The sequence below is a fragment of the Dendronephthya gigantea genome, unplaced genomic scaffold (assembly GCF_004324835.1).
Source record: "Dendronephthya gigantea isolate DGI-Jeju-01 unplaced genomic scaffold, DenGig_1.0 000013F, whole genome shotgun sequence".
Lineage (NCBI taxonomy): Eukaryota > Metazoa > Cnidaria > Anthozoa > Malacalcyonacea > Nephtheidae > Dendronephthya > Dendronephthya gigantea.
The window spans coordinates 940,328-956,484 of NW_021163023.1; the positions used below are offsets into that span (position 1 = coordinate 940,328).

Consider the following 16,157-nt stretch of genomic DNA (forward strand, 5'->3'; position numbering starts at 1 on the left):
ACGCCATCGTAGACTTTTAGTATTTACAATGGCTGACAAAAGTGAAGACCAAGGCGATTTGCCTCAAGATTTTGGGGAAAAATCTTCAGGAAGTAAACTGAATAGACCTGTTTCTGGTAAGTCGGGAGGTTCTACAGGTTCCAAAAAATCGATGTCCGATGCTGTTAACCAGCTGACTGCGAAAGCTTTGCGAGAATTTCGACTTGACGATGAAGGGACAACTGTCTCTGAGTCAGCCGCTGGGGACACGGTTACACCAAATTCAAACCTTGTAAAAGATTCGGAGGAGCCAATCGAGGGCCCCGAAGGCGAAACTTTGCTGGAGGACGATGAAGACTACGAGATGCAGGATGAAAACGAGCTTCAAGATGAAAATGATGTCGAATTTGATGAAAATATTGATATTATAAATGACGATTTCTCGGGCGAGGATGATTCAGACGGCGACAATGATTTGGTTGTTTTGGACCCTGATCATGTAAGTTTTCTCGTAAATTCATCTTTTCTAGTTTAGATATTTTGGGCCTTGTGTATATTTGAATGATTCTAATGTATTCTTTTTTATTTCAGCCTTTGATGGTGAGATTTCAAACTGCATACAAGAATCATCTTCTGAAGCAGAAAGAAAAGTTGGAACTAGAGGAAAGAGAAGTGGTAGGTTGACACGAGAGCTGTGCATTTCTTGCATGCAGTCTGGCTTCGGATACCAGCTAAGGAAGATTATCTCCTAACCCCTAGATGGTCAGAGCCCACCTCAACCTATTTTTCCATCAGCACACCTATTCATAAAGTAGTGCCCCCTTTTGACTGAGAAATCACCTGCCCCTTTTAAAAGTGGATCTTGTACCCCTTTATAGAAATTTGTCATATTTCCGACGTTAAGAGAGATTAAATCATTCCATTGTAAAAACAGGGCTGGGGGGCCCCCTTCCCCAAAAAGGTTGGTGAGTCAGGTCACGTAACAGAGGGTCAAACTAACCGCCACATCTCTTAATAGAGTATGATTCACATATCTAAAGTTTAGTGCAATTTTGAAGAAGGGTGCATTCCAGCCACCCTTAATTTGGTAGGGTGGGGTAAAGTGCCAATAAAAAGAATTTAAAAATGTATAATTCAGAAGATAAGGTGCAACCCCAACCCCCCCCCCACAAACTATGAAAATCCATCACTTTTCACAAACTCGCAATAATGTTGACGTCTCCTCTCACCAGGTTGAAGAGTTGACCAGACGGAAGAAAGATCGTGAGGAACTGGGTGTGAACCTCTACAACTCCCAGCAAGAGCTTGCCAGACTTCAGATGTTGTTGGAGAAAGAACATGACAAATACAATGAAAACCATAACCTTAGAACAAAAGCAGAGGGCAAGTTGAACAGCATCAAGGAAATTCATTCGAAGAATACAAATTTGCTGGTGGAACAGAGAAAAAAAGGTATAAAAAGATATATTTGTAGGTTGGTCTTTGAACAGAAAACATTTTCACTCTTTTCATGTGAATATTCAAATTGATGAAAAAATATTATACAGCCTCAATTGAGAGAATCCAGGTGCAAGGTTTGAGAGGGGGGGTGGGTGTATGCCAGTGGCATAGTTCTGTGGAGGATACGGGGGTGCCAGTTTTGTGGAGGATGGGGGGAGTTCTGTGGAGGATGGGTGGGAGGGTGCCAGTTCTGTGGAGGATGGGGTGGGGTGCCAGTTCTGTGGAGGATGGGGGGAACCAGTTCTGTGGAGGATGGGGGGAACCAGTTCTGTGGAGGAGGGGGGGTTAGTGGCATAGTCATGTGGTGGAGGGGGTGAGGAATATGCCTACCCCTCTTTGCCTTTGGTTCAGACCAAAGCTGAGAAGATGCTGGATGGGGGGGGGTAGGTTCCCAGCCGGCTGCACTCTTGTTCTTATATGCCATGTCCAACTTCCTCCTAGCGGAAGAACTTCGTTCTGAAGTGGAGAACTTGGCATCACGTGTTCTTTACATGAGAGAGGCGAAGGAAGACGTCAGATCTGATATTGCCGTCATGAGGAGAGCCGCTGAAAAAGCGCACGGCGAAGTATCGCAGGCTGAACAACTTAAGAAAAAACAGGTACAATGATGGATTTCTAGGGATAAAACCGAAAATCACATATTGCGTTGCAGCGAGATCACTGAGGAAACTTTCAGCATCACCGCCGGGTACTTTGGTCTTTATATGCGATTATCCGGTATTGAGGCCCGTTTACATTTGCAATTTTTGCTGCGATTCTGCTTTCGATAAATGTGAACGAGTGGTTAAGTCACGAATAATCAAATAATTGCACTTGAACATCGCAGCATTCATTACTATTCGGTGGATAGCGCTTTAGGTATCCGGCTTTCATACGACCAGCCCCTGATCTATAAATGCCCTTATTTCAGCATGTTAATTTGCGCATTATAAATTTTTAAATATTATTATTATATTATTATTCATAACTTATCCATCCACTCGTTAACGCCTTTCAAAAAAAGAAAAAGCGCCTTTACATTTTTTCTTCATTACGATCGGCTGAGGTCTGATAATAGTGTAATCTCGGGCAACACTGAAGACAATCCCACTTCTGGAACCCGCTGATGTTAGGTTTTGTTTTCATTCTTTAGGATTTCTTGGTCGATCGTCTGACTCAAAAGGTTGATCGTCTTCACGAGGAGATAACGATGTATGAAGCACAAACACTGGCACAGGAGGAGGAAACAAGATCCGCGCAGAGGACTCTTGCTGAAGCTGTTACCGAAATAGAGGTACGGTAGAACGGTAATTCTAGATGTGGGCTGCGGGTGGGAAGGGGGGGGGGAATCACCGGGTCCCCTCCCCCCTCCCAGAGTGAGCACAGAGAAAAGACCCTGGGGCCGGTTGTTCAAAAGCCGGTTAGGTTAACCCTAGCTGGGTTAAAGCCATTCTTTACATCGATTTTTAAGTTGCTTGTTTACAAAGTTGAATATATTTTTTCATAAATATTTTCTGTACCGATAGAAGTCATATTTTCTAAAGTTTCAAAACAAATAGTGCACAAAAGCACATAAGATAAAACACTGGATCAAAATTTAACCCACTGAGGGTTAGCGCTGAACTTGCTTTGAACAACTGGCCCCTGGGTACGAGGTTAATATGGGCTAAATTTTGATCCTGGCAATGACTCAAGTTTGCATCAACATGAACAGAATAAGCCGAGTTTTCAGACTATTTCTTGATCGACTCTGATTAGAACATTTGTGCATCGTGATTTGGGACCAATTAGAATAGTTTATGTGCAATTAGAACAATGTTTCAATTAGAATGTATATTTCCAAGGCAATAGAATTGGAGAAGAAACAGTTGTATCAGCAATGGCAAAGTAGTTTGATTGGAATGAGCAGACGCGACGAAGCATTTGCGGCCATGCAACAAGCTCTTAACCTCCAGAAAGAACGCATTAAGACAATCGAGACGGAACTGGATGGATATCGCAACTCCATCTCGAAGGCCCAAGCGACAAACGAGCAGTTGACGTTGATGCAGAACAGAATCGAAGCTGATATATCCATGGTGAAAAAATTGACCAGCGTGAGTTTGAACAAGCAAGAGATACTCAAGACAGAATACAGCAAATACAGTCGAATGCTGCACGAAACTGAACAGGCTTTGAATAAAGCAAAGACGGTATGGTTGTTCACTTTGTAGCAATATTTTATTTCATTTAAATGTTTGTGTTCTTCAGGGCTTTCACAATTTAAACATGCATACTTTTTATCGTGGGGGGGGGGTGCTTTGAATAAGCTGAAACAAAGAAAAGAAATTATATATTAGATATTCCTCCCTCCTCCCCTCGATAGATTTTCTAAGGGAATCTCCTTTGGAAGTGAGAACCGTGGTGTTCTTACTGTTTTAGTACATCAATTAGATAATTCTATCTAGAATCCACGTGTGAATTAACAGGGTAGTGTTAGCAGCTCCTCGCAAGAATTATTTTCATTGGCTGAACTTTACAAATACATTTCTGTTTCAACCAATAGCATAGCTTCGTTCTTTAGAAAGCATAGAAAAGCATTATCCAATTGTACGAAAGCTTCCGAGAGCTGCGACCTGTGCTAATTAACATGCTCTTATCTTATTTGGATTGCCTGATCCAAACACGGACATCGACCAATCAGAACACACGTTGTAAATTGCACGTTATTTTATAGCTAACATGCATTCACAACGACTCAACGAGTGGGAAGACGTGCACTTGCACATACTGGGAAGAGACATGCATGAAACCAGTGGGTTGAAACACGCACTTGCAACATCTGAAGGAATAGGCCCTTGCAGCGTGTGAAAAAACGACATTACATGATGTCCCACTTCATTTTTATCTTTCGATCATATTTTCAGGATATAACGTTGCGGGAGAGCGAATTAACGGCGTTGAGGAAACAGATTGAACGAGAATACGAGGAGAAAGTTCGTACTGAAGAGAGTATCATGGAAAAACTACGAAGTCAAATGACTTTGGATAAAGCTGCTCAATACAGCAAGAAAGTTACAGACAAAATAAAGAAACGAGGAACTGAACTGGTATTTAGACCTTTTTCATTTTTAAACTATTTTATTATTTATGCATGAAAGTGTAATCAGATCACAACAGTTGAAATGATCGTGGTAAAGTTAGTAGAAATGCAAAGTTTGGTTGCGAAATGTTGTAAAATGTGAAAAATATAGCCTTTCAAAGTTTGCAAATTTTATATCCTTCTCTACTGCGTACGTGAATTGTTACCATTTTCAATAACGTATAAAATAGAAAAGTATAAGTATACAAATTTCCATACTTCACAAGGCGCTATATTTTTCGCATTTTACAGTATTTTGAAACCAAAATTTCCATTTTTACTGATTTTAGGACGCTCTTTTTAGCTGTTGTTATTTATTTATTTCATTTCTTGCGTGGTCTATAATCTATTCAAATAGTAGTCTTTATAATATGCAGTGTTTTATTGATGAATCCGCCATTTTGAAAAGCGATAATAACACACGTGCGATTATTCATGATAATAACACTTGTTCATGATAATAACACATGTGCGATTATCGTGTTTGATCCACTGATCTGGAATCAGGAAGGGGGATAAAAAAAATTTCAAAAAACCCAGTTTTTTATTATAATAAACAGAATGATACATGGATGCGCGGAAAGATATCTCACTCGTTCCTCTGAGCACGTTCGCTGCGCTAACTCGTTCGATATCATACTCAACACTAGAAATAAGTTCCATATTTCTGCGCATCCATGTATTATTCTCTATATATAATCTATTCAAATAGTAGTCTATAATCTATTCAAAAGAACTATTCATTTGGTGTTAAATTTCATGACACAAAGGTCTATATGGCGGGAACAAGCATTTTTTTAAACTTTTGTCTCAATATCTGTGTTTGTTTCTTCAGGATAACCAACTGGCACAGGTCGAGAATGATATATCCAGAGATCTGATGGCCATCAGCAACGTTCAGACGAGATTGAGAAATCTTGGGGAGATCTTGGAGCAGTTGAACGAGGAAATCAGAAAGAAAAATGAAACTGCAGCAACGATAGAGAATGACATTGTGAAGAAAAATGCTGTGATTGAGAGGAAACAGAATATGGTCGATCAGTTTAATAAAAAAATTGATGTCCTCAAGAATAAAGATGGAGTGAGTGGTTTTGTGAATGCCTGTATTAGATATCCTAACAACTGAGGAAATCAACTCTTAACTGTTCTGAATAGAACCCAATACAAGAAAACTCATGTCAAGTTTACGGACTAACATTCTAAATTAAAGACTTCGTGACCGTCCAAAACACGGATTTCACACGTGAAAAACACGTGTATTAACCATCCATATAATTTAGTTTTCTTCCCATCTCAGGGTCAATTCCAACAACTGGATCCGTTGGAACTGCCGATCAGCACCTTGCAAAAATAACTGTCCATGACCGTCTCAAATGTCACACGGACTACACACGTGAAAAACACGTGTACTAACCATGCTTATAGTCTAAACTTATTTTCTTATCAGGGTCAACAACTGGGTCCGCTGGAACTGCAGATCAGCACGTTGCAAAAACAAGTTGAGTCGTCTAACAACGAGATTATAGAACTGCAACAATTCTGGTTGCGAAACCAGAGCGAATTAGTGAAGACTGTTCAGCGTGTAGGACAACAATCGGAGGAAATCAAGTCTCTCAAGAAACAGAATACGATCCTTTTACACAAGAAACAAAGAACTGAAGGTAATGTCTGTTTAGGTCTTGTACCTTTACCTGCCAAGTCATCGCGCGCTAATTTTTCAGACAGTCAGCGCTTAGATAGTTTGTCAAAATAGGAATCCATTCAGGGGTATTCAATCGATTATATCTTCTGTTATTCTTTATGAAACTAGTGGAAATTTTGTGATTATGTTTAGTTATAAGAACTGTAGCTCTGACATTAATTTGAAATTGAAGTAAACTATATTTCAAGAGATATTAAGTTGTTTGTTTGAGAACTGAATAAGTTATTACTTTGACAACTAGTCCCAGCCCTTTCCCGCCATTTCAGATCACCCGGTGGTTACTTCAAGTTCATCTTAATTAATAACTGTGAATTTTTTGTGAAAAATTTTGGGTCTGTTTTCAAGTGTTTTAGTGTTTATTTTTAGGTGATATACAGCATCATTTAAGTGAGATGAAAGATATTGAGCGAAATATTCGTAATATGCAAAATGAAATGACCAAGTTGAACACTCTCATTACGAATGAAAGAGGATTGAAGAATAATTTGGAGCAAAGTAATATACTCATGGAGGATGAGTTTATACGAACGCTCAAGGTAGGAGTATTTTGCTTTGTGATGGATTGTGGTGGAAATGGTGTTGATGGTAGGAGAAAAAGTGCTGGTGGTGAAAGTGCTGGTGGAGGTGAAAGTGATGGTGGAGGAGAAAGTGCTGGTGGTGAAAGTGATGGTGGAGATGAAAGTGATGGTGGAGGAGAAAGTGCTGGTGGTGAAAGTGATGGTGGAGATGAAAGTGATGGTGGAGGAGAAAGTGCTGGTGGTGAAAGTGATGGTGGAGATGAAAGTGATGGTGGAGGAGGAAGTGCTGGTGGTGAAAGTGATGGTGGAGATGAAAATGATGGTGGAGGAGAAAGTGCTGGTGGTGAAAGTGACGGTGGAGATGAAAGTGATGGTGGAGGAGAAAGTGCTGGTGGTGAAAGTGATGGTGAGGGAGAAAGTGCTGGTGGTGAAAGTGATGGTGGAGGTGAAAGTGATGGTGGAGGAGAAAGTGCTGGTGGTGAAAGTGATGGTGAGGGAGAAAGTGCTGTTGGTGAAAGTGATGGTGGGGAGAGTGTGCTTTAAGTGAGAGTGGTGGTGGAGGAGGATATGGTGCCTATGGTGGTGGAGATAGTTCTGTTGGTAAAACGCAAATTGTGGTGAAGATAGTGCGGATGGTGGTGGGGATAGCGCTGAATGTGGTGGATATAGTATTGTTGGTGAAAGTGATAGGAGGAAGAGAGTGATCGGGGAGGGGGGGCCGGGGTGATAGCTGAGATAATGGTGGTGGATATGGTAGTGTTGGTCGAGGTGATAGAAAAGTTGAGAGTGGGGATGATACTTGATAGTGGAGATGGTGGTGGAAAAGATGATGGTGATGATCATCGCTTTCCTCACCATATTTTCTTTTATTTAGGAAGCAGAACGCGAATCGGTCGAACTGCAAAGCAACATTGACGGTATGAAAGAAGAAAAGGAACGGTTGTTGAACAGCTTAGTGGAAGCAGAGTAAGTTGTTAACTTTTTGGCATTGAGTGTCCTCGCACTGCACTGCGCCATGCTTGTGTTAAAACCTCCTGTGATTTCGCGTGCAGGAGACAGATCATGCTTTGGGAGAAGAAGACTCAGTTAGCAAGAGAAGCGAGAGCAACAGTAGATGACGATTATGGCCATGGAGAGATTAAGGCGATGAAAGCTGAAATACATCGTATGCAAGTATGAATGTACATTGTATTGTTCTTCGTAGTCGTCTGTCGTCGGTTTTTCCGCTTCCCTTCGTATAAATTTCTTTGTCTGAAAAATATTTCATTTTGTTGTATGACATTCTTCTTGGTAAAAACAAGGGGGAACTTTGTTTTAGACCAATCAACAAGTTTGTTTACATTTTTAGTAACCCAATCAGAATGCATAAATGTTGACCACTTGCGGTAAAACGTCACATTATTTATCGTTTTACATGAAGTTTTATGGTTTTAGGGATTCTGATTGACTTGAAAAATGTAAACAAATCATGTCGATTAGTTTAAAAAATTCCTCCTTGTTTTCTGGAAACAAAAATATGGAATTAAGGGTTCAATTTACTCAAGCTGGGAATAAGAGTTCATTATTAGCTTTCTTTGGTGAAAGACATTGATTAAATGCCATCATCTGTTGTTTGAAAAAAAAACCAAACCATCGAATATTTCTTGACATACGTTTGTTGTTTAGGTGAGGCACTCTCAGCTCATGAAACAGCAAGAGAAGATGATTCAGAATATGGAAAGATCCGTTACGAAAAGAGAATTCATAATCACAAGGTAACGAATGGAAGCTTTTCAATTCATGCATTCTGGACATCTGGATTGAGATCTTTTCACAGGATCCAATTCACTTCTGACGCATGGAATGAAGTCTGTTACTGATAAGAAAGTACAGCAATAGGCTTTTGTTGATTTTGTGCCCATATACTTTGCAAGTCAACAGACTAAAAAACATCCATCAGAAGTGAATTGGATCGTCCTAATAGAACTTTAGGTAACACAACATGTCGCCTATTTTCCGTTGAGAAATATTAAGTGCCATCCATTTTCTCAAAGAGAGACATCAATAGTTCAACTGGGATTCTTCTAAAGCTTTCACCAGCTGGTCATCTAGTTTCTGTCTGAGGAGGTACAAAATAGTAGATTAGATATTAGATTATCTATTCGTCCCCTCCACTTCAAAAACTGGGGGTCAACATCCCCCCTCTCTCCCCCCTCCAGGATTGACACCCTTGATATATGCAGTACTTTTTAAGTAGAACTAGATTACTGAAAGTGTACAAAACTAGTTACATAAATGCAATTGATTTTCATCTGCGTCACCAAAGGTTCTCTGCACGCTATATGCAAGGATTGATATGCTTACAGTCGTTTTTCGGCCAAATTACACTAGCCGAGAAAGTGGGCAAAATGTGAACGAAATTGTTGTGTTTATCGTGCAGGGGCGATGCTCAAACGAAGACGGGTAAAAGTACGAACACAAAAGGAGCTTACCAAAGAAAAGTGGCAGAACTTAAGAAGAAGATCAAGCAGACAAACAATGATGCGAATGAATGCGATAAAGACATCCGCTCTCTTCAAGAAAACCAGAAGGAAGTCAGCACGCAGCTGGAAGATAAACAGAGTAAAGTTTACCAGTTGCAAAGCACCGTGGACGAAGCTGACATGAATATCGATAGATTGACGGACGAGAGACAAAGGGTAAGCCTGAAACTATATAAACTATTTGGTCAACGTATTAGATTTTTTAAATGATAATCTCATATTGATTCAGTGTTACTACAGGAGGAAACCTAAACTGAGCTAACTTTATTTATACTGGATAGCTCTATCAGTTCTAAACTGTTCTTTCTAGAGGTTCAGTAAGGATCATCTCTTATTGATCCAGTGTTACTACAGAAGGAAACCTAAACTAAACTAACTTTATTTATACTGGATAGCTCTATCAGTTCTAAACTGTTCTTTCTAGAGGTTCAGTAAGGATCATCTCTTATTGATCCAGTGTTACTACAGAAGGAAACCTAAACTAAACTAACTTTATTTATACTGGATAGCTCTATCAGTTCTAAACTGTTCTTTCTAGAGGTCCAGTAAGGATCATCTCTTATTGATCCAGTGTTACTACAGGAGATAACTTAAACTAAACTAACTCTATTTATACTGGATAGCTCTATCTGTTCTAAACTGTTCTTCCTAGAGGTCCAGTAAGGATCATCTCTTATTGATCCAGTGTTACTACAGGAGGAAACCTAAACTAAACTAACTTGTTTCTTTTCTTTCAGAATCTTGCTGATATTATAGCAGCCCAGAAGAAAGTCAAGCATCTGACCGCTGTGAAGGAAGGTCGATATTCAACGCTCTGCAAAACGTCGGAAACACTCGACAACGAATTGCAAAAGCAAAAAGACCGTTTACAGTCGCTCATGACGATTGTTGATCGTCTCAACCAGGAGTTTCCATACGCACAGCCTGCGCTGAGAAAAATAACATTGTCCCTTGGTAGTCGAAGTCAAAGCGAGCCATAGAAAGACAATATAGATCAATATATATTCATAATATCATTCTGTTTGATGCGTTATTTAGCTAAGAACGTTTGTATATAGTTGTAAGAGTAGCAGAGAAAGGTATGTGACCAAAATTTTGTGTATCACGTCAGTCTTGTAAAGGTACTATTTAGTTACATTTTCAGTTGGTTTTGAATTATATGTTACAAAGAAGTTTAGGTTTTTTATAATGAAACTGAAGACATTGAATCCCCTATTTGGCTTAGGAATTTCAGGACGTTGGCGCCAGGCGCAGTATTCAAATATTTCGAAAATAATAGCCAAAAATTTGCCCTTTTTTTGGCAAGAAAAAGGTTTCAGTTTTTTCTTCAAAATATTTTTCCGTTTAAGGCATAATATTTCCACCCGGAATAGCAACTTAATGGCTCCGTTTCTCAGCTAAAAAATCTAGAATAACGATTTTGAATAATTGGACTTAATTATTTTTCTCCAGTTTTCATCATTCCAGGTGTATTAGAGTCCATTTGCCATCTAAAACTCCCTCTTCCCCCCTGGAATTTTTAGATTATTCAGGTGTTTCCCCTCCTGATCCAGAGGATTAATCAAGCATGAAATAATTACTTCCTGTGACAACAACAATCTGTTAGATTACTATTTCCGTGAACAACTGTCGTACTATCGTATGTTTCTCTTTAAAATATGGAGTTTTATAGAGAAGGATTCCTTAACAAGGCTGGTAAAGGACTGATACAGGTATAGCGTTGTATCTTTATATGCAAATTCTTCATTTAGCATGCAAAACTTGGGCATATATCACTTGCTTAGAAAAGTAGATGCTTCATCGATGCTTGGTGTATCAGTTTATATTTGCATTCCTGTGACATATATCAACTTTAATAAGGCTCTACAAATATTTGACTCGATACGATTAACAATTAAGATGTGTTGTATTGAAGACGTAGACAAGGTCTAGCATAAATATAAAATATCGCAGCTTGAAATAGTTTTCCGAACGGATCGACTGTTCATTTGAGACTTTCGTCTTTCGGTCGACCAGGAAATCGAAGGTGTCACGTCTATAGACTCCACATGTATATTAAAACACATGACTATGAACTATCAATTTGCTCTTTCGTGGCCGTTTCCGCGATAGATTTCGCATTTGCGGCTCGAAAGAGTTTAGAGTTGTGCCGCATTTAACGAAATGTGTAAAAAATGAACAAGAATTTTGATATCGCAATTAGAACGACAAAAATTATGTTTTAAAATACAATGTAGAACTCAAGTGCTTAATTGGTACTTCCTGCGATATGGCTCACTCGGCTGGATCAAATAATTATGAAAAGATTGCAAACGAACGCGCTAAAAGCACAGCTGTCTCTCTTGAATTTGCCTTTTTGCTTACTCTTAAAGGACCATGGTTTTCGATGCCTCGAATAAATTGACATTTTAAAATGCCTTTCAAATATTCGCCCACATTTTCATCTTTCAACGTCGTCTCGGGAAGTTCAACTTCACAGTCATGATTGCATGTCATTGTATATCGCTATTATCTATTAAATTATACCAGAACCTGTTCTGAAAATTCAACATTTTTCATAAAAGCAGGTGTTGTAGCTAGCTAATTCGAGTAATGAAAAAGGTTAGCATACAAAAATGTTTCTTGAAAACGTTTTGGCTACTTTGAGTATTATCCTTAAATGTTTAAGACATATTGGATATGAAAGGGATTAGAGCTACGAAATATCAAACCCTTGAACCATCTTGACTTATAGTAGCTGAATTGGAAAAAGCTACACTATGCGATTTGTCTTATACAATTCATACACTGGCTAATGTGAACATATAAACACACATACAAATGTGACACTAACCTGAACAAAATTGCATGAAAATTGTGGCATAGACACTCTTGCATTTGTCAGAATGATATTTGCATACATGTACAACTTAGCATGTAGTCGAATAGGCCTTAATGCATTGACTAGCAAAGGTCAAGAGTTTGACTGCCACCATGGTCAAACTAAGTCAGATTAGCACCATCACAACAAATTGTTTTGTTTTGTTTCCGTTTAGACACATTTACACAGCTGGCGACCAAGATATTTTGTGCTGGATCGCTGGAGTTTAAAATACTACAAAACAAAGGAGTTACTGGTGAGTAGAATATATTGTTTTCCTTGGTAGTTTCATCACACTGCATATATATCAATTTGTTGAGCAATTTGTTTTTGATTTTCATAGCCAGAAAATATGTTGGGATGTATTGAAGTGGTTGAGGTAAATATCACTGCCTGTGACTTTAAGCAATCGTAGAATACCTATATGTATAAAAACAAATTCCTAACATTATCCTTTCGCCTTATATTCTATAATTGTGCGAATAACCTTATAATTACTTCGTTAGAATGTTTGACTAATTAATTTTTTAAATTTTGATAACATTTATTACTGACTATATTTTACAAAACTATTGCATGCAGGTGTAGGTAAACATGAAAGACTGCTCATGACAATGTGAGGTCCTCAGATATAAATTTGGCCCAAATTTTGCATGTTTCGAATTTTTCTCATCAAAAACACTACTTCATATTCATTTAAAGGCATAGCAAACCTAAACTTTGTTGGATATTTAATGACACAAAGTAAAGTTCAAAGTTTAAACAAACTGTTTCTTTACACACGGACTTTTAACTTCCACTTAGAATTAATCATTAGAGTGAAAGAAATTAATATATTTTTTATAAAAAAAGCTATATGGCAAAATATACCCAAACATGATTTCAGCAAGTATTCCTTTCCAGATTGACTCCATAAGTATGTTAAAGGGTGAAAAAAATGCATTTCAAATCACAACTAAACCAGGAAGAACATATTACATGGTAAGAATTAAAGCTTTTGTATTGAAAGAATTTTTTAAGACTATCTTATTTCGGAGCTATATTCTGTCACTACATTTTTAGTCGGGAAGGAATGAAGATGAGGTTCAAGGTTGGATTAGATGTCTTCGAATGGCCAAATCAAAATATCTGGAAAAACACAAGAAAACGTGAGTTGAATATATATCAAATGTCATGCACACCTAGAAAGTTTGGAATGCTTTTTTGACCTGTGATGGTTGTTTGCTTCCTTGGCCTGCAGGAAATTGTTAATTAAAAACACTGGCAACTGTTTAAAGTATTATGTTTGTAAAGATTTCTTTCTTTAAGATTGTAATTGTTTCATCCTGTATGCTCTTGTCAACATCCATCTACAATTGTTTTGTGTTTCGTTTTAGTCCTCTCTGATTGGTCTAATCTGACAGACCAATCAAGTTCATCATTACAGTGTTTTCTTTTGAACAGATCTGATGCAGTCCCTAGCATTTATGATGAGCCCAACTTTGCCGGTCCACCTCAAAAACCTCCCCGCAATCTGGATGGTATGGATACCGTGCTCTTGGACCCCTCAGAACCGCCCGAATTCTGCACAAGACCCACCACCACCAGCAATAAGCCAGTTATAAGCGCCTACCAATGCATTGAGTTTCCAAAAACGGATACGAAAACCACAGATAAACCAGCACCAAAGAAGCTCGAAGAAACAAATCCATATGCGGACCCAACCTATGAAACTGTGAATGAAAAAGCTGTGACAAAAGACACCAAAAGTTCTGATCCTAATGCAGATCTTTATGACACTGTTACTGTGGAGTCCCGCACCACTAGCCTCACCAAAAAGCAGGCCAGCTCCTCGGATCCCCCACCCCTCCCTGCTAGATTACCATCCATGTCAGGTAAGATCATTACTCTATAATAAAAACTATTCATTGAAGGAATTTCAAGACTTTGACAAACTTTTCAGTGTTACTACAGGAGGAAACCTAAACTAAACTAACTTTATTTATACTGGATAGCTCTATCAGTTCCAAACTGTTCTTCCTAGAGGTCCAGTAAGGATCATCTCTTATTGATCCAGTGTTAGTACAGGAGAAAACCTAAACTTAACTATCTTTATTTATACTGGATAGCTCTATCAGTTCTAAACTGTTCTTCCTAGAGGTCCAGTAAGGATTATCTCTGAAAGTGATTTTCGAAAAGTGATTTTATTAAGTGTTCGCTGAGCCGGAGTATTTTTGGTTCCGAACATTTTCCCGCCGAAACTTTTGATCTTAAAATCGTAAAATTTTCAACCTTTATTCTTCAAACCAAGCGTTTACATATAACTCGGTAAAAAACCACGCAAGTGCTGAACTTGATGGTCACTTTTCTTCCTGTCACAGGCGAGGAAAGTGTAACCCAATCCGAAAATAAGTCTCCAGTAGCGAGTGGAAACGTTCAAGTAAGCGCGGTTGGTTTATACGAAGACGTTGGCAGTGCAAGTTCAACTCCCGCGACAGTTACAGCACAAGCCGAAAACCAAAGTTCACCGTCAAAAACTGCAGCAGTTTCAAGTTTATACGACGAAGTTGGTAGTCCAGAAAGCTGTAGCCCTCCCTCACAGCCACAGGGCAGCGTTTGTAACGGCGTCTACGACGAAGTTTGTCATCCAGACAAGCCGTCGACTACAACGAATGACGAAATTCCCCAAAATCGTGGAGATAGTTTATATGACGAGGCCGTGACGCCAGGTTCTCCGACAAAACCTGAAGAAAAGGAAGTTGAAAGTATATTTGTGCCAGACCCAACCCACGTTTATGCAAAGCCGGATAAGAAAGCTTCTTCTTTGAAGAGAGATCGATCGAAAAAGAAACTAATTCCTGGACTTATGGATGTGGGTGAAGTGGATATTGATGCCGAAACTGAGGCGGAGGGGGGCAAGGAAACTTTGAAACGGGGTATGACCATGCCCATGGGTGATCAATTTGCTATCGAGGATTTGAGGGACACCATAAAGGAATTTGATGAGGAGATTAATAATAACAGTGAAAATGGAAAAATGCTGTCAGATTTTGATGTGAATCAAAATGAAAGCGCTTTTGAACTGTTGGTTAGGTTCTGTGAGAGATACGATTGACTTCGTTCCTACCTGTTAGGGTGGAGAGGGCAAGGTGTGAGATAGGGCAAGGTTTGAGGCAGGGGCGAGATAGCCCCAACATTTTTTAAGGATGGAAATGGAATGCTAAAGAAAACACATTTTTCAGCCATATATTTGTTGGTTGTTTTCTTTGTCTTGATATTTTATTTTCTTGGTTTTCTTAATAACACTAATGATAATTTGGCCTCAAATATATTTGCATATCCACCCACCGGATAAATAGATCGTAGCTAGGTACTGTACATAATTGGGTATTGTCGATGTTGGGTAAGAATCTTAGTTATATAATATTTCATTTAGCCAAGCAAAGAACAGGATTTTCTATGTATTCAAAAAACTTTTGTACTTATTTATAGGAATTACTAAACATCTGCGGTATATAGCAGAATAGAATTAGAATTGTAGGTCATGAATATGACGATTTTATGTGTAGATTGAATCTCAATTTAGGCACGAAAAACGGAACCCAACGTCACAGCTAAAAAGAGCATCTTTTATAATGAGAATTAAGCCCTGTTCTAAGATGCTCTTCCTAGCTGTAATTTGGGATATGTTTCTTCCATTTATTACTTGCTCTTGAAAAGGTGCAATTTTGAAATCAGTATATGAATGTAGAAATTTATTTGTAACCAGGTGTTGTAAATATTGTTACTGCAGGGACACTAACAATAAATATCAACTGATCAACAATCCTTTTAACAATAAACTTATTATAATTTGGTTTAGCTTTCGCCATTATAAGTAGCCTACTAGCCTTTTACGGGGACTTTTAGTTTTTTTAACAAACTTTTATACATGCCGTTGCTCGTCGATTTTTAGAATAATTAGCGCAAACAGAATAATTTGCGTATTTTGCGTCTC

At 38.6% G+C, this 16,157-nt stretch overlaps 2 protein-coding genes across 2 annotated transcripts; both read left to right on the top strand.

The window, feature by feature from the left end:
• Position 1: 1 nt before the first annotated feature.
• On the top strand, positions 2 to 10,493 carry LOC114519328 (coiled-coil domain-containing protein 40-like). The gene is made up of 15 exons (XM_028539446.1): positions 2 to 478; positions 571 to 654; positions 1,212 to 1,431; positions 1,921 to 2,078; positions 2,612 to 2,752; positions 3,303 to 3,650; positions 4,365 to 4,547; positions 5,415 to 5,660; positions 6,027 to 6,240; positions 6,648 to 6,817; positions 7,674 to 7,765; positions 7,852 to 7,972; positions 8,465 to 8,553; positions 9,219 to 9,477; positions 10,059 to 10,493. The coding sequence occupies exons 1-15, from the start codon at positions 29 to 31 to the stop codon at positions 10,299 to 10,301; spliced, it is 3,018 nt and encodes a 1,005-aa protein (XP_028395247.1). The 5' UTR covers positions 2 to 28; the 3' UTR covers positions 10,302 to 10,493.
• Positions 10,494 to 10,927: 434 nt separating this feature from the next.
• LOC114519648 lies at positions 10,928 to 15,975 on the top strand. Its single transcript, XM_028539812.1, has 7 exons — positions 10,928 to 11,033; positions 12,357 to 12,437; positions 12,525 to 12,560; positions 13,085 to 13,162; positions 13,244 to 13,329; positions 13,625 to 14,055; positions 14,542 to 15,975. Exons 1-7 carry the CDS (start codon positions 10,980 to 10,982, stop codon positions 15,273 to 15,275), a joined length of 1,500 nt encoding a protein of 499 aa, XP_028395613.1. The 5' UTR covers positions 10,928 to 10,979; the 3' UTR covers positions 15,276 to 15,975.
• The last annotated feature ends 182 nt before the right edge of the window (positions 15,976 to 16,157 follow it).